The sequence below is a fragment of the Adiantum capillus-veneris genome, chromosome 12 (assembly GCF_014529385.1).
Source record: "Adiantum capillus-veneris isolate H3 chromosome 12, ASM1452938v2, whole genome shotgun sequence".
NCBI lineage: Eukaryota > Viridiplantae > Streptophyta > Polypodiopsida > Polypodiales > Pteridaceae > Adiantum > Adiantum capillus-veneris.
The window spans coordinates 65,793,307-65,820,245 of NC_140942.1; the positions used below are offsets into that span (position 1 = coordinate 65,793,307).

Here is a 26,939-nt window from a genome sequence, read left to right on the forward strand (position 1 = left end):
CAAAAGAATAGGCCTTTTACATCTCAGCTAGAGCGGGATCTGTATAAGCTGTTTATGAGTCAGGACTCGGGCGAGGCATAGAGACTTCCATGAGCATTCACCACCGCCAACCATCACCTCCACAGAGACATGGGGGGAATATGCCACATCTCTCTACACAGCATCAGGGCAGCCACCTTTCCCCGACCCACCGGAGACATACCCTAAGATGTGTATTTTCTTTATTGCTGAGAGGGTAAGGAAAGCCATTGACAGGATGAGGACAAGGAGAGCACATGATCATGATGGTCTGGTAGCAGAGCACTTCATCCATGCCAGAGATATGCTTGCAGAGCTTCTTGCTATGATGTTTAATCAAGCCATGTATGAGCGCTTTCCTGAGACTTGGAGTATGTCCACGATTGTGCCTATTTTTAAGTCAAGAGATTCCATGATTCCCGAAAATTATCACACCATCATGATTGGCCACACATTGGCTAAGTTGTATGCATCTATTCTTGAGATGGAGCTGAGTAAATGGGCAGAGAGAAAGGGCATACGAGCATCAAGGTAGGCAGGATTCACGAGAGGTTCTCCACTCTTGACCAGATTCTGACACTCAGAGCTATGATTGAGGGGGGTAGACACCATGGCAAGAGAATCTACTGCAGCTTTGTGGATTTTCCCAAAGCTTTGGACACACTGCCAAGAACCAGACTTATACGTAGACTACAGGACATTGGTCTGTCCACAGAGATTATTTGGGGGATCTTGGCTTTATACAGGACAGTGGTAGGGCGGGTACGCACTACGGAGGGTATGTCTGACATGGTCCACTCCACTATTGGAGTGAAGCAGGGATGCCTTCTATCTCCGTCTTGTTCTGGGATGTATGTGGATGAGTTTCAGACTATGTAGAGCGAGAGGGTGTCATAATAACTAATATCTAATTCTCCTAAATGATTTTCTCATGTTAGACTGATCATTTAATATGGAAAAGTGCGAGGTGTCACCAGCGTGTGACTACTATCTATCCTTTTTGTTGATTTCTTTCTTATTATCTATTTACTTTCACTTTTTGGAAACACCCCTCGGGAAATCTAACTGCCCTGCATTGCATAGCTAGTGTGGAACTGTCCAGAGGGAGTCCAGGCCTGAGGGCAAGAGAGCACTAAGGTTGGACAAGGACTATGGTTAGCCAAAGTGGGGTCATTGACTAGCCATAGTGGAATCCTTTGCTACAGAGGCTACATTTCAGTTTTGGATGTGGCCGCAGTGTACAAAGAGGGTCGGATGACCTAGAAAGATACAATGGCAGCATCTCCTAAATTTTAGGGAACTGCTATTTTGGGACCTGAAAATGTGTTGACGTCATTATCTCCGGAATGACAAGGGGAATATTTTCTTATTCTGCCATGAAGTCAACTGGGCAACCGGTTGGGATATTTTTAGACGGCAACCCCGAAACGGGAAAATGCTTATAAATGTGCCAAGTGGCACCTTCTGGTGCACTTGCCTCATGCAACAAGAAGTGGCGCTGAATTTAGGAGGGGGAGAGCCTCATTTTCAGTTTTTGTCACAGGTTAAGAGCTATGGAGTGCTTGCTTTCCCTCTTACGCACAGTGCGGTGCCAGGAGTGATGCCCTGCACGCTACGCACTGCCCTCTCTCTCCCCTTTGGCAGTATGTTATGCCCCTCTAGTGGGCTCTTCATTTGACCAATGTACAATTGTGTGGGTTCATGCGCGATTGCCGAGGCAAGAGCCTCTTGCACAGGTACTGGATTAGCTAGCGGCTAATCCCCCCGCAGGTACAGGTGAATTCGGAGAGGTTTCACGCCAGAAATCTCGTCCGATTCAAAGGGCAAGTAGCCCTACAGGTGCGGGAGCTCGAGGACTTGCTACAGATGCGACCGGCACGCGAAACGGAGCCCGAAACAGTGAATTACAGCCTGCTGTGTATTTTTGCAGGTTTAGGGTTTTGGCCCTAAACGGACCCTAATACCCCCAGGAGGTTCGGGGACGCAAGGGGACCGCTGTACAGATGATCTAGCGCATTTTCAGGGCTGAAAACAGAGAATTCAGCGTGCTGCAGATTCTCGCCAGGTTTTGCAAAGTGCCCGTATGCGTCGGGAAAGTAAGTCAATGCGTGGGAATATTGACTGTGAAGGGTTCTAGTACAGTTATGCTGCCGAAATCGGGCTAAAACAGTGGAAATTCAGCCGAGTTTGTGCGGGGCAGCTTGTAGTGAACCACAGCGTTTATTCCCTCTTTTGAATAATAAAGAAATACCGAAAGGGGCGCCTAAGTTAGGGGCCAATCTGGTGTCCGTCTACTCATACAGGTGCAATCTAGCAGCCTGTATCCCTCTCCCCTTTGTTGTGTCTTGAAAGTACAGGTAAAATAGACGACTAATAATGGGTGAAAGCTAAATCAAGGTTTAAAGTAAAGTCTACCGCCCTTTTTGGATTGAACACGCCGGTTTCATGGTTCCATCGACAGGATTAAATCACTTTTTCCCATAGAAGTGAGCCTTGGTCAGTTTTGGGCTTGAAGACACAGGGGATCATAGACCAGACACAGGGAATTGCAATTATGGTTGACAGACCAGATGATGTGACTGAAGAGGTTTCCTCTTCACAGGGTCAACAGACACATGAAGTGGGTGAGTCCTCAAGACCACCACAGACAGATGACGATATATTCAGGACCTAGTTGGCTACTGCTGTGGCTATGTTCACACAAGTACTGCAGAATCCGAGGTTTTTAGCCTTTCTGCAACCTCCTGTTCCGTCTCAGCAAGTTGGGTCACTGGATCATATTCAAAAGCCTGTTAAGGCTCGAGCACAGGTGATTCATACCGCACAGTCAATGGAAACACCTGTACACTTGACGGAGAACATGCAGTCTCCACAACCTATGCCTAAGGTGCAAGAACAGGTGGCTGAGATGCCAGTCTTTCAAGCTGTACCAGTTCAGCCCGCCACCTTTCAGCAGCCTATAGCTGGTTCTAATGGGCAGGGAAGCAACCTACAAGCTATGCAACAGGTCTTCCCACCACCTTCAGTACACCCTGGCTATTTTGGAGGTGGATCGGTATTCCAGAGCATGGCTGGTCATGCACCTGGAAATCAGTTTTACACGCCAGGAACAGTGTTTGGGGGTGCTCAAACGATGATGCCTAACCCCATGTATAGTGTCACGGGCATGCAACCAGGGTTTCAGAGCACTCGGGGCCAATTTGAGATGCCAAATATGGCATTTCCAGGTCAACTTAATAGCGGCCAAGGAACACAGATGAACCCTAATAGTGTTCCCATGTTTCAGTCACTTCCATATGACAATTTGACGCCGCTGGAGAGGCCAACTCCGTACAAAGAAGGTGGCAAAGGTGTGTCATTCACGACCTTTACAGGGTTTGATGACAGGAAGAAGGCTCTCTCATTCCTCCAGCAGTTTGACAAGGCCTATGCAGGGGGAAACTTTATAGAGGCTTCAAAGGTCCGCAAGGCAGCCACTTTCTTGACAGGGAATGCGGGACAATGGTGGACAACTTTATTGCTTCAAGGGCAAGCTCCGTCCACATGGATTTACTTCAAGCAGATTTTTGCAGCAGCATGGTTATCTGATGATTTCGAAGCAAATGTCATGACAGAATGGCACCAGCTAAATGCTGCCACTTGCAGAAATCTGGATGATTACAATCGGAAGTTTTGGAAAGCTCTACTTCCAATAACTTCCTATAGGTTTGTGCCATTGACAGAACAGATTGAAAAATACTGTTGTGGCCTACCCAAAGGATTGAGAAAATACTGCACGAAGACAAAAGTCACTACTTTGACGCAGCTCATCGAGGTAGCAAACACTGGGAATGGTTTGCTCAAGGGAGAAGATTGTGAATTTAACACTGGCGTCAAGGCGGATTAGGCAAGAAAAATTCAGCCAAGAAGCACGTTCCCAATGAGGTTCCTAAAGGGACTCATGAGTCAGCCAACGCAAGAAAAGATAAAGCTACGGCTGAATCAGAAAAAGGACCAGCAAAGAAATGGAAAAGACGTTTTCCTCGCAAGTCAGAAGAGCAAAAGAAGGTCCTGAGGACAGAGAACAAATGCTTTATATGTGAGCAGCCTGGCCACATTGCTTACAATTGTCCTACAAAGAAAAGGCCAGCTGATTCTGATGACAAGGAAGACAAGAAAGGAAAGAAGCCCATGGCTGGTCTAGTGCCAGATATGGTGGGCGACAAGCCAAACTCAGATGCAAGTGAGCTTTGCAGAGCATGGGGAAAGGTCAGGGATCAAACAGTGCTTATCTTCTTTGATCCAGGTGCCAAAGCCAACTTCATTTCCCCAGAATTGGCTTCAAAGTTGTGAATCAGACCTGAAGAGATGGGGTATACAGCAGAGGCAGGTTTGGCATGTCCTGGCCATACAGAGGCTGTGACACCCATCATTGGAAAGTTGCGTCTACATATCCAGTCCTATGTAGATGCTGAAGAATTTTACATCATGCCACTGGACGGATGTGATGTGTTGTTAGGTATTCCTTGGTTGTTTCGTGTACAGGGAATAATGGATTCCTACAACAAAAAGATCACTGTACAGAGCAGGGGAAAGACTCACATTCTGGATGTAAAGCTTAAAGGGGAGTCTATTCCTACTGTATCAGCTTCTGCTATTACTTCTGTAATGAAAAAGCATCTTTCTGCGTACTTGGTTTTTGCACGTGAAGTGTCAGATTGTGATGAATCAAATTTATCTGTGCTAGATAAAGAAAGGTCAATGTTTTTACAACAGTACAGTGACTGTTTTTCCGATTCATTACCGTCTCAATTACCGCCAGAGAGACCCGAGGACCATGCGATAGATTTGGTGCCAGGCAGTAGCCCACCAAATAAGCCTCCGTACAGGGTTAGTGCACCTCAGCAGAAAGAGATAATGGGCCAAGTACAGGAGCTGTTAGAAAAGGGGCTGATTCAGCCCAATTCATCTCCATTCTGTTCTCCAGTGTTGTTGGTGCAGAAAAAGGATGGCTCATGGCGTATGTGCATCGACTACCGTGCACTGAACAAGAATACCATCAAGAATAGATTCCCTATACCTAGAATTGATGATATTATGGACAAATTAGGAGCAGCTATGTTTAGCAGGATAGATCTAAAGAGTGGGTACCATCAGATCCGCTTAGATCAGAGGATGTGCACAAGACTGCTTTTAGAACGACGTTTGGCCTTTACGAATTTTTAGTGATGCCCTTTGGTCTCACAAATGCTCCTGCTACGTTCAATAGGATGATGGACAGAATTTTCCGTCCACACCAGCAGTTTGTTGGTACATTCTTTGATGACATGATAGTCTACTCAAAGAATGAAGAGGAGCATAGGCATCACTTGGCCATTGTGTTCAAAGAGCTACGCAGTCATAGGTTGCTCATCAATGCAAAGAAAAGTGAGTTTTTTCTGGAAGAGATTCACTTTCTGGGACACATTGTCTCAAAGGATGGTGTCAGAATGGATCCTGCAAAAGTTGAAGCGATCAAGTCATGGCCAAATTTGAAGACGGTGCATGATGTCCGAAGCTTTTTGGGACTATGCTCCTATTACAGAAGGTTTATCCGAAATTTCGCTGAGATTGCTTCACCTTTACATGCTCTTCAAAAGAAGGCAGTCACCTTTAGATGGACACAGAAAGAGATTTAAGCTTTTAATCTCTTAAAGGAAAAGATGACTTCAGATCCAATCATTGTGTTGCCAGATCTTAGGAAGTCATTTGTGGTCCAGTGTGATGCCTGCGGTAGTAGCATTGGTGCAGTGCTAATGCAAGATGGCAGGGTAGTAGCCTATGAGAGCAGAATTTTGCAAGGGCCAGAGATGACCATGCAGGTCTATGAGAAAGAGTTACTGGCTGTGATTCATGCGCTCTTAAGTTGGAAACACTACCTGCTAGGTGCAGATTTCGTTGTCCAAACGGATCATCAGACCTTGCGATACTTCTTGACACAAACAAAGTTATCTAAGAAGCATATGCGATGGGCAAATATCTTGTCCATGTTCCATTTTCAGATTGTGCATGTGGAAGGCAAGAAGAACGTTGTGGCTGATGCCTTGTCAAGGAAGCCACAAATTTCAGCTGTGTCGATTCCTTATCATCATGAACTTGATGATATGAGAGAACAGTATGCAAATGATGAAGATTTTGCAAGGGTCTTCGAGCAACTAATGGATGGACAACGTCATGAACACTATCTTCTTAAAGACGGGTTCATGATGATGCATGGCAGATTGTGTGTCACAAAGCCATTGCGACGCAAAGTTATGGAAGAGAGTCATGTCCCACCGTATGCAGGGCATCGTGGTATCGATGCTACAGTTAAAAGCGGTTGAGACATTCTTCTATTGGCCTACATTGAGAAGGGATGTGGATGCCTTTGTGCGAGAATGCCTAATTTGCCAAAAGATCAAGTTTGACAGGCAAAAGGCACCAGGGTTATTGCAACCACTACCTATTCCAGATAAACCATGGGAAAGTATTGCTATGGATTTTATCTTTGATCTTCCGAGAACACAGACAGGAAATGATGGTATTTGGACCATTATTTGCAGATTCAGCAAACAGGCTCATTTTATTCCTGTCAGGAAGAAGATAAGGCCAGATCAGATGGCACGCTTGTTTATGGGCAATATTTTCAAGTATCATGGCATGCCACAGTCGATTGTTAGCGACCGTGATCAACGCATGACAAGTTTGTTCTGGAGAGGCTTGTTTGAAAATATGGGCACAACGCTCAAATTCTCTTCGTCATTTCATCCTCAAACAAATGGGCAGTCAGAAGAGGCAAATTCTACTGTCCTAGATCTGCTGAAGTGCTATGTGTCAGAGCATAAAGGAAAGTGGGAGCAGTATTTGCCATTGGTGGAGTATGCATACAATAATACAGTGCATTCATCAACTGGCAAGGCACCCTTTGAGATAGTTGAAGGTGGCAAGAAAGTTCCTCCCATACTGCATACAAAGGACAAGATATTTGAGCAGATAAGTATGTTCAGGACATGGATGAAATGTACAAGAAGGTCAAAGTGGCCTTAGAAAGGACTCAGGCAAAACAAAAGAAAGCAGCTGATCGTCACCGTCGTGAAGTGGTATATTCACTTGGTGATTGGGTGCTTTTACGCTTTGAAAAGGCAAGGTTAAAGAAGATGAAGGGCAAGGAAAGACTGTTTCCAAAGCTCAGCATGCGTTACTATGTGCCTTTTCAAGTGTGCGACATAATCAGTGATGTTGCATATAGGCTGAAATTGCCTGACAGTTGGAAGATTCACAATGCGTTTCATGTGAGTCTTCTCAGACCCTATGTGGGTGATGTGCCAAAAGATATGCCAGCTGAAGATCAGCCGGAAGTCGAGGAACTTGACGAGATCTTGGTCCCTGACAAGATTTTGGCACACAAAGAAAGGAAAGTGAAAGGCAAGGTTGCTAGGCGATACTTGGTAAAGTTCAGAAACTATCCACCAATGGATGCTAAGTGGATGGAAGAAGGTGAACTTGTAGAGTCACCAATTGTGTTATCACTTTACCTTGAAGCCTTCGGTTTGCAACCTACCTTGACCCCTTGAGTTTCAAAGCTACATGGATTGTCAGTGTGACAATGGCTTCTGAAAGAAATGATGTACATGGTATTTAAAGTGAGCTCGAATGAAATACCTGTTACATGAATATTAGAGCTGTACAGATTGTCAGTTTGGCAATTGCTCTTATGGAATGTCCAAAAATTTGGTTAGTGCTATAGAAGTGAGTATTTCTTGTCAGTTTGTCAAGGATACAGTGATTGCTTCTATTGAAGAGTACATGTGTAACTGTATTCTTAAACTGTCGGTTTGGGTATGCTCGAAAGTGTTACGGGATCCAACGTGTACTATAAGACAGTGGCAAAATGTGCAGCTACCATTTTGTCATTGGAAAGTTAGTGACTCAAAGCAATGGCAGAGTGCGAAGCTACCACTATGTCATTGGGACAGGGTTCACACGCAGGCAATACATGAGTCGACGAGGTGTTGAATACACCAGGGTTGACAATGAGCATGTATGTGTCATATATGTGTCGACAGGTGTTGAATACATCAGTGTTGACAGTAAGCATGTACGACATAGATGCAAACGAGGACGTTTGAGATTTCAAGAGGGGGGTATGTCACCAACGTGTGACTACTATCTATCCTTTTTGTTGATTTCTTTCTTATTATCTATTTACTTTCACTTTTTGGAAACACCCCTCGGGAAATCTAACTGCCCTGCATTGCATAGCTAGTGTGGAACTGTCCAGAGGGAGTCCAGGCCTGAGGGCAAGAGAGCACTAAGGTTGGACAAGGACTATGGTTAGCCAAAGTGGGGTCATTGACTAGCCAAAGTGGAATCCTTTGCTACAGAGGCTACATTTCAGTTTTGGATGTGGCCGCAGTGTACAAAGAGGGTCGGATGACCTAGAAAGATACAATGGCAGCATCTCCTAAATTTTAGGGAACTGCTATTTTGGGACCTGAAAATGTGTTGACGTCATTATCTCCGGAATGACAAGGGGAACATTTTCTTATTCTGCCATGAAGTCAACTGGGCAACCGGTTGGGATATTTTTAGACGGCAACCCCGAAACGGGAAAATGCTTATAAATGTGCCAAGTGGCACCTTCTGGTGCACTTGCCTCATGCAACAAGAAGTGGCGCTGAATTTAGGAGGGGGAGAGCCTCATTTTCAGTTTTTGTCACAGGTTAAGAGCTATGGAGTGCTTGCTTTCCCTCTTACGCACAGTGCGGTGCCAGGAGTGATGCCCTGCACGCTACGCACTGCCCTCTCTCTCCCCTTTGGCAGTATGTTATGCCCCTCTAGTGGGCTCTTCATTTGACCAATGTACAATTGTGTGGGTTCATGCGCGATTGCCAAGGCAAGAGCCTCTTGCACAGGTACTGGAATAGCTAGCGGCTAATCCCCCCGCAGGTACAGGTGAATTCGGAGAGGTTTCACGCCAGAAATCTCGTCCGATTCAAAGGGCAAGTAGCCCTACAGGTGCGGGAGCTCGAGGACTTGCTACGGATGCGACCGGCACGCGAAACGGAGCCCGAAACAGTGAATTACAGCCTGCTGTGTATTTTTGCAGGTTTAGGGTTTTGGCCCTAAACGGACCCTAATACCCCCAGGAGGTTCGGGGACGCAAGGGGACCGCTGTACAGATGATCTAGCGCATTTTCAGGGCTGAAAACAGAGAATTCAGCGTGCTGCAGATTCTCGCCAGGTTTTGCAAAGTGCCCGTATGCGTCGGGAAAGTAAGTCAATGCGTGGGAATATTGACTGTGAAGGGTTCTAGTACAGTTATGCTGCCGAAATCGGGCTAAAACAGTGGAAATTCAGCCGAGTTTGTGCGGGGCAGCTTGTAGTGAACCACAGCGTTTATTCCCTCTTTTGAATAATAAAGAAATACCGAAAGGGGCGCCTAAGTTAGGGGCCAATCTGGTGTCCGTCTACTCATACAGGTGCAATCTAGCAGCCTGTATCCCTCTCCCCTTTGTTGTGTCTTGAAAGTACAGGTAAAATAGACGACTAATAATGGGTGAAAGCTAAATCAAGGTTTAAAGTAAAGTCTACCGCCCTTTTTGGATTGAACACGCCGGTTACACCAAGGGAGAAAAACCTAGAATATTGGTTAAGTTGGCAGACTCGCCACAGTAGGGATCCAAAGGAGGGAAAATAGGGATCCAAAGGGGGGGCCATCAGCAAAAGAGCGATGTACAACAATGGGCTTTGAAGACCCTAAGGTTCAACCCATTAAGACTTCCAAAATGCTAAGGTTCCAAAAATCAAAGGTTGTGTCCAATGATCAAGCTTAGAAAAATTGGATGCTTTGTGTGTGTACAAAAAAGTCTTCATGATTCCTACAGAGGAGAGGGCGAGTCTTGTAAGTAGGGGATGAGAGAGATACACACACACACACACACTCACAAGCTTCCTTTACACAAAGGGAATGAGGGACACATGTCAGCTCTCTAGCCCAGATGCGCACAAGGTGCACTCAAATCCTATTGGATGGCCATGGAGATGGACAAATGAGAATTAGGCTAGAGTAAATCTAGTTTAATTATCTTAGTAACACTTAATAAAAGAACCAATAAGAATTAAGCTCTCTAGAAGACTATTGGACAGCCTCCGAAGGGGTCCAATGAGCATTCAACAGCCCAATGGCTTGCCTGATTCCTATTGGCCAGAAGACAAAGGGGTCCAATGAGAGTTTAGTTGCATTAATTAATTACCTAAAGCTCTCACAAAAGGGGAAAGGGGGACACATGTCACAAGACTATCACTTATGCTTCTTAAATCCTATTGGCTAATCATGGAGGGGTCCAATGGGAAGCCAGCAAGAGGAATTAGCAAGAGGGGTCGACCAAGAGAGAGAGGGGACTGATTTTTCAAAGGCATTATTCCACACACACTCACATAGCTCATGTGTGAAGCAAGAAGACTCTCTCTCTCCTTCTCAAGCTTTAATGGAATGCTTATCATCTACTCCAAGCTTGGAGAAGGGAGGCCTACACCAACAACTCTGCAAATCCAACCAAGAGCCAAGCTTCAATGCATGCTCATCTCCTCTACCATGCTAATTACTAAGCTATGCTAAGCTGATTATGTGAGGAGATGTACATTTTTCTCATAAGACTACTCCTTCCTCAATCTACTCTCATACCCCGCTAGCTCTCACCATCTTCGAAGGTGTGTGAGGTATTGGGTCTGAGACCGTGAGGGAATTGATGTTGTGTTTTATAAGTGTTTTGCTTAGTGCTTGAAGCTTCCATCTTCATTGCACTAGCTAGTTATTGAAAAAACACAAAGAATTGTATTGTAAAATGTCTCTCTTGATGGGGGAAACCGATGGGAAACCTATAATACAAAGCCTTTTGGAGGGGGGACCCGCTCCATGTAAATCCGGTCCTCAACTGTTGTCAATAGCTTAATTTCTCTCTTTTGAAGTATTGTTCATGCCTATCTAACTAGGTATTATGCTTTTGTTGCTCTCTCTCCACCCAAGCACTCTTGTTATGCTCATTAGGAATCTATTCTAATGAAATGCTCACTATGTTCATGCTATTTTCCGCTACACACAAGTTACTAGGCCATTAAATGTTACACAGGGTGACAAAGGTGCTCAGCTAGCAGGGACATGGATTCCGATGTTGTTATACGCTGATGATATTGTGTCGATTTCTAACTCTCCGGAGGGGATGCAACGTCATTTGGATGCTTTGCACACATTTGTTGATGATAGTGGATTGTCTGTCAACCTTGGGAAAACCAAGGTTATAGTGTTCAACACCACATTACAGTGGGTCAAGAGGTCAGCACCCACATTTAAATATGGCCAAGAGATAGTGGAGTATGCAAATGCATACACCTATCTTGGGACAGTGGACCGGTGTTTTCATTGAGGAGAGCAGTAGAGACCAGACTGACGAGAGCCTATGCAGCCTTGGGATTAGAGAGGATGTGTTCGCACACTCAATTTCAAGAACCACGAACAAAGCTCTCGCTTTTTGACAGTCTAGTGGCTTCAGCTATACTTTACGGAGTTCGGATATGGGGACCCTCATTAGACCACCATGGCAGATCTGGTAGCACGAATGGATGGAGATGTAATGCAGAGACCTCTGGTCTCTACGGTTTCTTGCATGATTCAGGCTAAGGCCTCAATGCCACATGAGATTATCCGAGCTGAGCTAGCCGCCCCACCCCTCGTGGTCGAGGCATTCACTAGATCAGTTTCCTTTATACACAGTGTATGGAAACTCCCCAGAGACACATACGCTTGGCTAGCCTTGCAGTCATCCCGATAGCTAGCACTGCAGGGTGACACAACATGTTGGTATGGGCAGATGACATCATGGTTTCGGTCACATGGTTTCAACATGGAGACTTCCTCCATTCCAGTACTCCTTGGATGCACCCTCCATATCTCTCACACGGACAGAGATCACCATACTCATACGTCAAGATCTAATTCAGCTAGATACCAGGAGCACATTAATACAACCGGCACAGGAGTTGGCCGCAAAGATGTCTTTCTATTGAGAGCATCTCCTCCAACTCACGGAGGAAGGTTTTGTGACTAGGCCTGCATAAATGGATATACATTTATCTCATGGGATACGGTGTGGTTGGATTGTTTCTACTAGAGCTGCGCAGACATTGAGAGAGCTTATTGAGGACATCAGGGGAGAGCCAATCTTAGAGACAGACCACAGACTTCTTTACACCATCCAAAGGAGCAGTCATCAAAGCAGATCTCAGATCCCATCCACACCAGAGGTACGCTGATTGATCGAGCCATCAAGCTAGGCAAATCCAGGCGCCCACGGCCACAGGGGGCCTCACATCATCGATGGAGGTGGCAACAAAGGATCCAGATCATCCTAGCTCAACATGCCAAACGACCATTCAAAGTATTGACCATGGAGATATTGATGAGATTCGGCAACGATCGATGAGGGATCTCATCTGAGCTTGATCTGCCTACCTCTGATGATTTATATCTCATTTGTATCATTAGTGATCTGTATCCATATTTGTGTTAGCTTTGTATTAGCTAACCCATTATATCATCCCTCACTCCAACACCCCTCCCCACCTATTTCGTTTCAGTTTCAGTTTTTCAGTTCTTCGTACTTTTTGTACTCGGGCATTGTATCACATTCACCAACTGTAATTTTTTGGTCTCATAGGTCACCGACGGAGGCTACGTCAAAAGATTCGGAGCACGCTGGCCAGGCATGCGCGACGCCCGGTCAGACTACTAACCATGGAGGAAATTGATGAGATTCGCCAACGATCGATGCTAGATTTTTTGTAATAAACCGCCCATTTTTGCTTAGTATTTTGCTTAGCTCACATCGACCAACCTAGGATCCCATAGTATATATCTTTGTTTTGTACTGTTGTTAGGTTATTTTCGTTACTCTGACTTTGTATCAGATCCACCACCTTGTAACTTTCTGGTCTTATAGGTCACTATGGCCTTTTGAAGACGTTAATATAACATTTCATTTCATTTCTCTCTCTCTCTCTCTCTCTCTCTCTCTCTCTCTCTCTCTCTCTCTCTCTCTCTCTCCAACCATTGCACGGATGGGCAGAAAATGAGAATATACAGGCAATGGGACAGGCCGGTTTTAGGAGAGGCTTTTCCACTCTTGACCATATTTTGACACTTAAAGCCATCATTAAAGAGGATAGAGCAATGGGAGACGATTTACTGTAGCTTTGTGGATTTCCGCAAAGCATTTGACATGGTGTTCAGAGCCAGATTGATGCGTAGACTACAGGAGATGGGAGTGCCCAATGAGCTAATTTGGGAGATCATGGCTCTCTACAGATCAGTGATGGGACATGCACGCACTCCAGAAGGGATATCTGATTTAGTTCACTCCACTATTGGAGTGAAACAAGGTTGTCCATTGTCCCCTACTCTATTTGGTATGTATATAGATTAGGTTTTTGATTGCATTGACAAAGAGGGTGACAGAGGTGCCAGCTAGCACGGACATGGATTCCATTGTTGTTATAAGATAATAATATTGTGTTGATCTCTGACTCACCGGAGGATACGCAGCGACATTTGGATGCATTACATAGCTTTGCGAAGGATGGTGGATTGTCTGTAAACCTTGGTAAAACTAAGGTTATGGTGTTTAACATCACATCGCAGTGGGTCAGGCGATCAGCTCCTACATTCATTTATGGTCAGGAGACTGTGGAGTATACACATAGTCTTCACTAGGCCAATGTTTTCTTTGAAGAGAGCAACAGAGACTAGACTAACCAGAGCGTATGCGGCCTTGGGAGGATTGGAGAGGGTGTGTTTGCAGGTTCAATTCCATGAACCCCGAACACAACTCTAGCTCTTTGATACATTGGTAGCTTCAGCTATGCTCTACGAGGTTCAGGTTTGGGGACCCTCTGTAAGTCAGGATGGGTGGAGAGGGATGGAGAGGCCCTTGGTATCTATGATCTCGCAGTTGATTAGAGAGAAGGTCTCTGTGCCACGCGAGATCATAAGAGGGTACTTGGCAGCCCCCCCTGTAGAGATAGAGGCACTTACCATATCAGTTATCTTTATACACAGCTTATTGGATACTACCAAAGACAGATATGCCAGATTGGCCCTTGAGTCCTCTAGACAGGAGGACACATCATGCTGATATGCACAGATGTCATCATGGTTCCATATACATGGCCTCATCATGGATAGATTACCTCCCTTCCAGTACTCCCTTGATGGACCATCGTTGTCTCTTACACCATTGGAGATCACTAGACTCATTCGCCAGGACCTGACCCAGCTAGACACGAAGAGGACATGGATAGAGTGGACGCAAGAGTTGGACACGAAGATGGCTTTCTATAGAGAGCATCTTCTCCAACTCACACAGGATGGGTTTGTGATCCGACCCAGCTATATGGATACACAGCTCTCTCATGGGTTACAGTGTGCCATTGGTCAGATAGAAACATCTTCACGCCAGCTTCAGATTGAGACTGGTAGGTTTAGAGGGATACCAACAGCCAGTAGGATATACTACCTATGCCACATAGAGCCAGAAACAGAGATGCATTATATATATATATACCTAGATGAATCCAAGATAAGCCCAGAAAAGGAAAGTGCAAGGTATAGACCCATGGTAGTCACCCACAAGACAATATAACCATCAACTCCATCATGCATAGTATTGACTAAATACCACGACATCCCCACTAACGTCGTCAGTGCCCAATAGTGAGCGTAGAACTAGGTACTAACATATGCTCCTAAACACAACACGCACCACACGGACACACACATGAGCATACATCAACACAAAGTTCAGCGTACTGAGTTTCTGTCATGACTCCAGAGATCAAGGGCAGCTTCAGCCATAATGAAGCCTAGCACTAAAAGAAGCATTAAATCGAAAAAATTAGCACAAAAATGAGGTAGTTGATAGGGCATACGCGCCACCACAAAAGATAGATAGAATTAGCACAATATCAACTGGTCTGTGAGGTCCCCACCCCGCCGTATCAACCAACGGATTTGATGGTGAACCTGGTGGCCACTAGATCTATTGCGGAAGCAAACAAAATGGTTCAAGGTTCGACTAGCGGACGATCTCTCATCACAAAGTGAGTCGAGTTCGAGCCTACTAGCAAGGAGATCTAGCTCCACCTCGCAAGGGAAGCGTACTTAAACTATCTAGCGATCCTAAGACCCACCTTCCAAGAGGAGAGAAACCCCGAGTGCCTTTTTCCCCATGTTTTAGAGGCACGTAGTCTTGAGATTTCATCGCTCTAGGGCAAATGAGTGTTACTAATATCGAAGTAAGCATTATGGGGACAGAGTTCTCGACCAATCGGGACCACCCATCTCATAGGCATTGGCAACCTGAGCCAAGCCCCCACTTTCCACCCCCACACTCACACTTCCTTGTGTGACCTAATTACTACCACAATGATTGTTCAACATAAACATTCCTTGATTAATTTCGAATCACATTGTTCGTTAAGACAGCCCTTCAACCAGTATTGCAAACAACACCAAGACAGTATTCTAGTAAAAATTCTACTCAAACTTATTCATTAAAATCCAATGTTCTGGAGGTACAGCATCCCCCCTCCAGCGAGAGTTTACTCCTCCCGTTGTCGCCTAGCTGCCCATACAACTAGGTATGTCCACCGCATAGAAAGCACGACATGGACATTCCCACCGCCTAACCAGCAGACATGGGTTCCCACCGCTTCACCAGCAGTTGTGGGTATCCACCGCTTAACTAGCAGACGTGGATTCAAGAGCCCTTAACCAAGAACTCTGCCCCCTGTGATCAGTAGGGGGGTCAGGACTGATTCAACATTGGAAATAAAAGAACATGTCGAGCTAAATTTTCCCTAGCAGACATTCTTTCCTATTGCAAAGAGTATATCCATCAATCATTTCTTTCCTACTATAGACTTTAATGTACAAATGAGTTCAGTGCCGAGGTTTCCGTCGGATTTCTCCAACATGTTTTGGGGATATGTTCATTCCTAACTAAACGTGTGCAATGTTAATTCAAACGACTTGAATAAAATTATGACCTACCTCTTCCATTTCTTCGTCAATGGCCCGTTAGATGACCGGTGTTTGTTCGTCCATGGGAGCTTTTCCCTTTCCATTGACATTGCTTGTTCCCGCCTCACGGTCGTGGGCACCACCGAAGCGAGTTCTCTTAACCGGGGCCATTTTACTCGCTACTTTAAATAATTAGCTTGGAGAAAAGAGCTAAGGTCCGCAAGCGTCATGACAAACCAATTGATAGATTAGCAGCATTAAATAATCCCTCCTATATGAGAGGTCTAGATTTTTCCATATAGCAATCATTATGGATGACACATACTCCTATGGGAACCAACTCTAAAGATAATTACTCGCCTTAGAGATAATTAAGAATAATAGGATTTCACTAATGGAATTACCAGAGAGATGAATTAAGCATGATTAATCTCTTTCCTAGCAATTAGATGGTGCAGATTCACTTTATGCATAAGTGTGAGAAAAATCAACTCTTAGAGACTTAACAACGGATTAATTTTTCCTTAATTTCATCTTAATGCATAAGAGAAATGAATTTAATTTAGCTACAATATTAATGAGTGATAGAAAGAGTGATTCTCATCAATCTACACAATTACCGGCTTACCGATTAATTACTATGCTACCTAGAGAGAGAAAATTCTATTAATCATGCACTAATCATTAATTAAGAGTGATGAATGGCTGATAATTCAGCTATGGGATGATGATTATATAATAGAATATGGTTAAGGAGAATTAGAGAGCAATTGTAGAGAATTACGACTAGGAATAAGCATAATAGACGAGAAATTTAGATGGTAATGAAAAGAATTTACAGAAGGCATTAATTAAACCGTGGTTACCATGATTAAGGGCTGATAACCCTCTCGATTTTCTGATTTAATCAAGCTTCTTGAGGGAGAATTCGATAGCACCTCCCTCCTTGCTTCTCCTTCAAAGGATGCGTGTACCGACAGCACCTCCCCAAGGTGTGTGTAGGTATGTGTGTGTACTGAGTGAGTGTGTGAGCATGTGTGTGTGTGTGTATGTACACTGGCCTTTAAATAGGCCTCCTCAAGCTGAAAATCGACCTGGGTTGCTAAATGCATCTGGGAGCTTCTCCAATTAAGCATGGCAAGTCCAGTTCCCTACCTACCAAGTGTCAGGTTGGCTAGGTTAACTGACTCTGAGACTTAGTTACTGGCTTGGCAGCTTTCCCAGGACTCCCACAAAGACAAAAGGCGACCCCTAGCTGCTAAAGCTGATCTGGAGTGGCCTGGGACCTGTTCCTACACAGTCTCGGGCTCCGGTGCCTCCCCGCTCAATTTTTGGAAAAATTGATTTTAGGCTAAAACGGGTCATACGAGTCGGATTTTGATGCCGTAAATTGCTATACGGAGCTCTAACTAAGGCATACCGGCCCGAGTACCTACCATATTTAGCAGCCCCCGGGGTCCGAAAATGCATTTTTTTTCAAATTCGGGGCACGGGTGCAGTTTTTCGAGATGGTCGAAACTGGATAGGACGGGTGACCAAAAACTTGCTATTTTTGGAAATTTTTTACAAAATTTATTTTAATTCACATTTCGAAGCTTAAAAATATTCTAAACATCATGGCACTGACAGAATTCGGAAACTGCTAAAAATAGAAACTTTTTCCATTATATTCATTTCAAGGTACAATGGTGCTCTTTTGATCGGGGTCAGAGACCTTACATGGTCGTAACTCGGACAAAAACTTCATAATGTGAAGTCTGCATGTCCGCTATACGACTAAAAATTATACTTAGATGAATCCAAGATAAGCCCAGAATCACCCTTAAAGGAAAGTGCAAGGTATAGACCCATGGTAGTCACCCACAAGACAATATAACCATCAGCTCCATCATGCATAGTATTGACTAAATACCACGACATCCCCACTAACGTCATCAGTGCCCAATAGTGGGTGTAGAACTAGGTACTAACATATGCTCCTAAACACAACACACACACAACACGCACACACATGAGCATACATCAACACAAATTTCAGCGTACTGAGTTTCTGTCATGACTCCGGAGATCAAGAGCAGACTCGGCCATAATGAAGCCTAGCACTCAAAGAAGCATTAAATCAAAAAAATTAGCACAAAAATGAGGTAGTTGATAGGACATACCCACCACAAAAGATAGAAAGAATTAGCACAATATCAACTGGTCGTAACTCAGACAAAAACTTCACAATGTGAAGTTGGCATGTCCGCTATACGACTAAAAAATATACCTAGATGAATCCAGGATAAGCCCAGTGCACAGTGCACAGTGTATTACGAGATACGGGGTCGCTACCGCTGTCTACTTAGAGAAGGCTTCGGACCTTTCTCCAGAGTCATGAGCTATCAAGACCAGAGATGTCTTGGAATATATCTACTTGGAGTTACACAGAAACAGAAACATTTTACTAAGGAGATTTGGAGAGAGACTATGCTTGTGATGGAGATGCATTATATATGTCAGTGCACAGTGTATTACGAGATACAGGGTCGCTTCCACTGTTTACTTAGAGAAGGCTTCGGACCTTTCTCCAGAGTCATGAGCTATCAGGACTAGAGATGTCTTGGACTATATCTACTTAGAGTTACACAGACATAGAGACATTTTACTAAGGAGATTTGGAGAGAGACTATGCTTGTGACTGATTACTGATTTCTTTACACCAAACACCAGATAGATAGAGGAGCAGCCACCACTGCAAAGCTCAGCTCATACTCACACCCGCGGTACTCTCATTGACCGAGCAGTGGAGCTAGGGAGATCGAGACGCCCACGAATGAGGAGAGGAGCTTCACACCATCGATGGAGATTACAGCAGAGGATTCAAGCCATATTGTCTCCACATTCAGAGTGCAGATGAGGATGGATTCACACACCACCCATTATATCACCCTCTTATTTTGGGCACCCATGGGATTAGTGATCATACATATCCCACGCAGTTCCAGCTAGTAACAACTTTAGATTCATCTTAGTATCTCTTTTTTGTACCCAGACATGGTATCAGATTCACCAGCTTGTAACGAATTGGTCTCATAGGTCATTTTGGCCTCTTGAAGACGTTAATATATCATTTCATCTCTCTCTCTCTCTCTCTCTCTCTCTCTCTCTCTCTCTCTCTCTCTCTCTCTCTCTCTCTCTCTCTCTCTCTCTCTCTCTCTCTCTCTCTCTCATTGTGTTCAATTCCCTCAAGTGAAGTAAAACGAACCTTGTATTTGTGCGAAGTACTAGATCTGAGCTAAAATCCTTAAAACCCTTCCGTTGCACCTGGCATTGGTATCAGAGCTTTGGACATGCTTCGGCCTCGCGACCTCAAGGGAAGAATCAAGACCCAAGGGACATCGCTCGGATTTTTTTCCTCTCAACATCAAAGAAGTTTTGTGTCGTTGCCCCGGGACTAATTCCTATTGCCTACAGATATTAGCCACTCCCACCCTTAGTCCAACGCGCATCGAGCACGCTGCAGTATTCATCGCTATGTCTTGGATATCCTTAAGGCATAATCTCCTCATCTGAACGAAGATCAGCATCGGATACACAAAGATCCGGATCTTGCGTGCCAAGATCTACTTGCCTCATATGCGGATATGGAAGGAATTGGTGAAAAAATCCCTAGCCCTCTTTTGCTTTCGCATCTGCATGTAGCGTGCATCCACTTCCGTTGACATGGAACCATTGGAAATACCTCCGAGCACCATTACCTTTCATCTTCACCCGCAATGTTTTCACGATTGGGCTATTCGGGTGGTAGTACTTGCTCGCAAGGCAAAGTCAACATCGAGGCTGATATTCTGCGATGGTAGTAAGGCTCCCTAGTAACTCGGCTGGTTGGTGTTTACATTGCAACAGTACCGACATCCATAGTACCAACCAGTTTGGAGGAGTTTTCTTCAGTTTATGCATCAAAAGCACTCAGCATCAAAAGTATAGAAAGCATCAACAGGAAAACGTTCAACAGTTGTGTCTCACCTTTAACAGGGGGGATGTCACTTGCGCGTTGCACTTGAGGCACGTGGACAAGCTACTGCTACAGGTCAACATCAGTCTTAATTAGTATAGATTAAGATCTAGCCTAGCACCTTGTGAGCCTCTAGATGATCAGGCAAGCCATAGTTGCATACCCTCACTTGCACAGTACAGTCACTTAAGCACATAGGCATAAGGGCTAATGGCAAAAAACCTCTAAAAGAGTCACTTGGCCTTCAGTTTTTAGGACATCAACCGAGTACCCACAGGGGCATCCAACGTGCACAACAGCACCTCAACACCTAGCATTTCCATCACGAGCATCCCAGCATCATCAACGTTTTGCATCAGTTCAGTCCAGCGTTCTTGCATGGTTCATCCCAGCTTGCATCAGTTCAGCCCAGCGTTTTGCATCAGATCAGCCCAGCGTTTTTGCACCAAATCAGCATAGCGTTTTGCAACATATCAGCCCTAGCGTTTTGCAGTTCATCCGCATGAAGCATCGACACTCAGTATTCAGCATTTAGCCTTTGTATCAGCATTTGTGCAAGTACTTGCTCTGGCAACAAAGCAAGGGGGCTCTTGAGGGTGGTTGGGACCCCTCATGTGGTGACATACCTCCTCTCCCTTTGCCTCTCTCTCTCATTGTGTTCAGTTCTCTCAAGTGAAGTAAAAGGAAACTTGTGTTTGTGCTAAGTACTAGATTTGCGCTAAAATTCTTAAACCTTTCTGATGCACCTGACATCGCTACACCCAGGAAGGTTAATGCAAAGTTGTCTACTGAAGATACTTCACCACTTGCAGACATCAAGAGCTACAAGAAATTGATTAGGCAATCTTATCTACTTGTGGAACTTCAGACGAATATCAATTTTGCAGTTGGGATCTTGAGTAGGTTCTCTAACAAAGCAAGAAGACATCATTGGAATGAGTCTGAAGACAGCATTGGAATTCAGGGATGCATGGGTGTGTGTGTGCGGTGGTGTGGTTGGGGGGGAGGGGGGACCGGCGGGGGGGGGGGGAGGGGGGGAGGGGGCGGTTTAAGATACCCATCCTCATCAGTGATCAATGGTGCTCCAGTTGCAAGGACTAGCCATATGTCAACATCGACATTTGGTGGGCCCTAACTTCAAGTTACATTAGGTCTATCATGTGACCAATGATGGTTGAAATACGACGTTTATGGGGTAAATAATCTCGAAGATTGGGAATTTGCTGGTAGCAGCCCAAGGTAGAATAGATTGTGGGTAGTGAAATATACAGAAGTCCCTAATTATGGGCCTGAAGGGCTATCGAGCAGCCTCTATCCAAAATATTCCTAGAGTATTCCCATAATATCCCTGAAATGATGAGAAATTCCCCATATGGTTCCTTCTGAATAAAGGATTTTAGGCACTGTTCAAGTGCAGCCCCTCTACACAATTGATGTATCCAGCATTTTAGCTCTTCAGCTAGTATTGGTTGGGATCACCATCTAAGCTTTACTTTGGGAGCACACAGCTGGACAGAGTTGTCAATAGTATTTCGTTTTTTAAATTGAGTTTCATGTCTACTGTTTAAAGTTTCATGTTACTCCTTAGATCTTACAGGCACGATACTGATGTTGTCTGGACAGATAGCAGCAGCAGTCCATTGATCTTGACACCATCTTATAGGTCTTTCTACACGGCTCCTAGATGTTAGAGCTTAACCTCCCTCCCCCACCTATGCATATATCCACATACTGTATATTGTACTTTTTATGACCCTAGAAGGTAAATACTGTTATGTATGATTTAGCCTCATACGCTAATTTTCTTTGCCTCCAGGAAAGTTAACCTTCCATCTTTCTTTATTAGTTGGCACCATTAAGGAGAGAAAAGCTCACTGCAGGGAAACCAATAAGTCGGGGCTTTTATTTTAACACATTTTAAGGATGGAAGACTAAGAGAGAGCTGTTACCTGATGAGCATCTGCTAGAGCAGCTGCCAGTGCTTCCCCTAAAATCCTTTGAGTTTCTGGAGCTCTTCTGAAGAAGCACTTGGCAACTGCAGTAAGTAGCTCCAGGCGAACCTGCAGTACAGGAGCAAAAGGGAAACAAGCATTAGTTTCTGTGCCCTTTAATTTTACAAGGACAAAAAAAAAAACAATACTGAGACAAGCTACAAAAATTATGCTTTACATAGGATTAACATGTTTCTTGCAACATTACCAAGTTTTTCCGTAAATCACTAAAACCTCAGTCACTCACAAATTAGGCCATGTGTACAAGATAGAAAGATGTGACAAACTTTCTAATAAAATGCATCGAGACAAGAATAGCCACTGTTACCAATTTCCACTTCCAATTTCTAACTTTTATTGTGACAAAACGTGCCTGTATCAAGCACAAGCAGAAAACAATATTTGCTGCAACAAAAGTATATGTTCAGCAACAAATAACAAAGATTCAAAAATACCTCTGGAGAGTCCTCGTCTGTCCAGCTTTCAACAAAGCCCTCAAGAACATATGGTGCATCTGGCATATCCAGTGCATATTCCCCTAGCATCCACAGCAAAGCTACCTTTGCTTTCGACTCCTGAACATGTTTGCTACTTACATTGCCAACAACAGCGATGCAGTCTTGGCTCCACTGTGGGTATTTTCGTAGCAAATCCTTCACGAGCACCTGCACTAATTGAAAATAAGATTACAGAATTAGGATAGGCAAAGGTCATTGACTATCACAAAAGAATACAGATCCAGTCAAGAACATGGATGCACACTTGCAAATGAGGATTGTTTGAGGTTTGGTTGGGAAGAGCTTTACAGGACGAGGAGAAGAAAAACACCTTGTCAACAAAAAGTCAAAACTGAAAAACTTAAAGCAAGGGATAATTCTCAGGCTATGGACTCGAAGCAGAGAAAGACAGCACTCACTGCCGCACATATGAACTTACAAGCCCCTAAATGAAATATAAGGAGAGATATAAATATGCGGTGGAGGAGAAATTAATCCATACATGCCAGGTGGTTTAACAAGTAATAACAACAAGGCCAGGCTATTCCATCAGCGAGTAAAAATACATACCAGTGTTTCAGCAGTGACATAGTCTTTCTCCATCTCCAAGAACTGAAGCAATCTGTCTACTATGGCATTGACATCATACTGCTGCAAAGCTATCTTTCCTACTGCTCGTATAGATTCACGAGCTATGGCTACATCAACATTTGCTGCGTATTCGCTCAGTTCCGTCACTGGAAAAGCATCAAAACAAACAAGCAATGGAGCTCTTAAAGCAAGTTTAAAGCAGCAGCAAGCTGTTTATACATACTGTCCCACGGTCAGAAACATCTGAACTTGCATAGTATAAACCATAATAATAAAGAGCAAGCTATTTCTTTTCCAACCCCTCATGGACTAATTCCTCTATTTCTAAGTAGTCTCAAGTCTAGTTCCTTGGTTTGCAGCGTTGAGGTGGAAGATGCTGTAGCAGATTGCTTTAATGTAAAACTCACACTAGAATGATAGGTTTTATGATTCCAAATTGAATGTGTTACACCATTGTGCACGAAGTTATCCCAAAGTGATCCAAACAACAGACATCAGGTCAAACGAAAAGGTCATGTAAGTGTGTGGGAGGGAAAGCACCTCCAATCAGAGACAGCAATCCCTTGAAGAGAAGAATTCAAGTCAGCACTAGGCAGGGGCGCAAGATGGTAAAAATACAAGTAAAGAAAAAATAAGAGGCCAATAACAGGTTGGAAACACTGCTCGGCAAGTGAAATCCACAAGAATTCTACAGGTCTACGAGCAATTATCCCTTCGGCAGACATTCCTTCTCCCTCAGGTGTTACTACTTACATCAAGGCGTGTGTCCTTCATGTCTTCCTGATAGTATAAGTTTGTCTTGGAAAAAACATAGACAGCAAAAAAGACCGTGCAAAAAACAGCCCAATTGTGAATATAATGCACCACAACAAAAGAGACTCTTAAATATAATTATGACTCCTTGTCTTTGCCTCTTACACAGCTTCTAACATAAGAAATCGGTCTCAAGATAACTGCCAGTCACAATTTGCTCACCTATTTCATATGTATTGTTTTCATTCGCAACAGCTGTCAGCATCTCTAACTTCAACTTCTTGATATATGAGGGATCACTGTATCGGCAATAAAAGTGTTTATAATCTGAGGAAAAGAGAATAGGTGCCCGCATCACCAATAAATGAAGATGACATAAAACAGCATATGACTGCTCCGCACTTCCTGAGCTAACCAATGTCATTAAAGGGGCTTTGATGCGTTCATATACCTGAATTGATACAAGCAAGACTAAAAGCAGCTCAGTTCCTAGAATAAAAATTTTATGCATCAATTTATTGTGGCCTAGAACAGGACCTTACTGATCAGATGTTTACCTGTTGATGGACATCTGCCATTGACATTGTCAAGTTTAAAAAAACTTTTATAGTTGCTAGGACTACTGCACTATTGGCATGTTGCAGTCTGTCCTCCAGCAAGTTCATGATGTCAAACGTCTCATTGGGATCTTCAGGCACATACTTGGCTACCAGTTCAAGGACAAGACATTGTGCCCACTCATTGAAATCCTTGATCCTGCATGATAAAATTAGAATTGGTCAAGCTTTGGGCAAGCCATACAGAGAGTTCACATAAGATACTCACAAGCACCCATGATAAACATAATGCACACCTAAATGAATCAAGGAAAAACTCAAATTCACACTGAACTGCAAGCTATAGACTCACTATGGTCAACCATTGGCACCATCATTGACTAAATTATAGTGACATGGGATGGTACGCTGGGACGGAGACTCGAGAATGGAGACAATCCTGGATAACCAAGGACAATTGGCCATCCTCTTTGTTTTGTTTGTGACATAGATAGGTCATTCCTAGGATAGGGATGGTCCCTCTCCTGATCAAGGCAGCCTGTAGGGCAAGACAGAGATAGTCCACTATTCACTTCAAGCATCAATTTTTTGCAGAAGTTAAATGTAAGGGTTTCCAGCCGTTTTTGCGTTTTGGGGGTTGTCCTAGGCAATTGCCTATGCCTCTTGACACCAACTTCTCACCTGCAGTCTTCTCTCTTGCAGATGAGGCCTCATCTCAATGAGTTTTCATGCTCTATAAAGCGTACGCTCCTCCTAGTTCATAGTGCTCATTGAGTTCCGAACTCCACATTATCCACTCATCTTTTTATTGCCATTTTCTACCATGTTTTTGTTCTCTAACTTTTGCTTTCCCAATCTCTCTTACATGACCCCGACTCCCCATCCCCTTTCCGTTCCTATGTTACTTTGGACTAAACACTACACCATTTCAGCACAATCAATGCCTGGCCAAAGATAGATCCCAACGTTGTTGACCAAAGGCCACTTTTGGACGTTGCAGATTTATATGGATCGATTCTTGCTTTTTCCTAGGATCTTGGAATGTCACGTGCACATGGCTCTCTGTGCCATGTGGACATGCTGCATCGACTTCCAAAGCCAATTCTATAACCATCTCTAGATGGGAGTGTCTAGAATCCTAGGAGGATTAGTACCGACGATCTTGTGAGCCTGTTCACGGGACTTGCATGTCTAGACTAGTCCATTGGATTAAGTTTTCCAATTTTGGAACCCTCTTGCATAAATGGTTTGTACAAGCATTTTTACAGATGTTGTTACACTACGGTGGGCATCTGGCATGACGTGCATGTAGTTTTAGGTTCGAGGAATCCAACAAGCCATTCCCCGTGTCAATCGGATTCCTGGTTGGCAGATGTGCGATAGTTTCACCCAGAAACTTTGCCTAGTCAAGCTTATTAATAAATCATTCAAATTATTTATTTTTATAACTTTGTCTTCCAAGTTTGCTCTACCAAAGTCCTAAAAAGTTCATTCGCAATATTTTTACCCTATATAAGGAGCATACGCCTGACGTTTTGGGTCAATTTCAGCCATCACTAGAGATCAGCCCCAGCGATTTTGCATACAGCAGCCTTGGCGTTTTGGCTTCTCCTCGCAAGCCACGAGCCAAATCAGCCCTAGCAGCCAGCGTTTAAAGTTTTCAGCCCTTTCCGTTGCCGAAAATGTCGCGGATCTACAAACACTAATCTCATTGCTGCAACGAGGACCTTCGGCAGCCTGTTGAGCCTCTTCTCGGCCTTTCCCTCGCCGCATCGAGTGCTCTCATTACTGTCATTGTGTTTTCAATCCTTCAATCCCCTCACATCGAGAGCGCAAATCAGCCCCAGATCTACCCCTTCGTGGCCACCTGCAACCCCTCATCGAGACGGATCCAAAGGTGCATCAAATCAGCCCCAAAGGTGCTTCATTTTGAAGAGTTACCGCGGCAACATTCTCCCTTCGAGTCAGTAGAGTCTACGTTTGAGGTATTGCATGTGTGTACATTCCATTTATGCAATCAAAAGCAAATACCACATCGGCAACAGTGTAGGGGGCCCTTGAGAGGGTTGGTTGGGACCCCATCGAGAGTCTCTCTCTCTCTCTCTCTCTCTCTCTCTCTCTCTCTCTCAGATGTCACAAACCAGTGATGTGGCGTGGCCAGTGGGCAACAGTACACACACACACGCCCTGACAGAACCCGGAAAACACGCGCTGCAGTGCTGACGTGGCACGTACGGACCGCCGGATTTCCGGAAACAGTGTTGACGTGGCTGAGCTGTACGGATTGCTTTTTCCTACACAAGCTGGGCTGAAAATCCTACGCAATGTTTGGGAGAAGCTTTTGGAAGCCTTGCTTTATTATTATGAAGCTTTTGAGAAGTTTGCTTTATTTTAAACTTATGTGAAAAGATGGCAGCTTTTGGGGCTCTGCTTTTGGCATCCCTTGTAAACCAATAAATAGGT

At 44.2% G+C, this 26,939-nt stretch overlaps 1 protein-coding gene across 1 annotated transcript in view; it reads right to left on the reverse strand.

Annotated features, from left to right (window-relative positions):
* The window catches only part of LOC147445849 (adaptin family protein), an 83,826-nt gene that overhangs the window by 5,034 nt on the left and 51,853 nt on the right, over positions 1-26,939 (reverse strand). The window contains exons 4-8 of the mRNA XM_086525224.1: positions 24,477-24,675; positions 24,142-24,370; positions 23,146-23,312; positions 22,534-22,743; positions 22,037-22,147 (exon numbers count right to left, since the gene is read on the reverse strand). Coding sequence (XP_086381350.1) covers positions 22,037-22,147; positions 22,534-22,743; positions 23,146-23,312; positions 24,142-24,370; positions 24,477-24,675 — 916 coding nt within the window. The remainder of the gene's footprint in view (positions 1-22,036; positions 22,148-22,533; positions 22,744-23,145; positions 23,313-24,141; positions 24,371-24,476; positions 24,676-26,939) is intronic.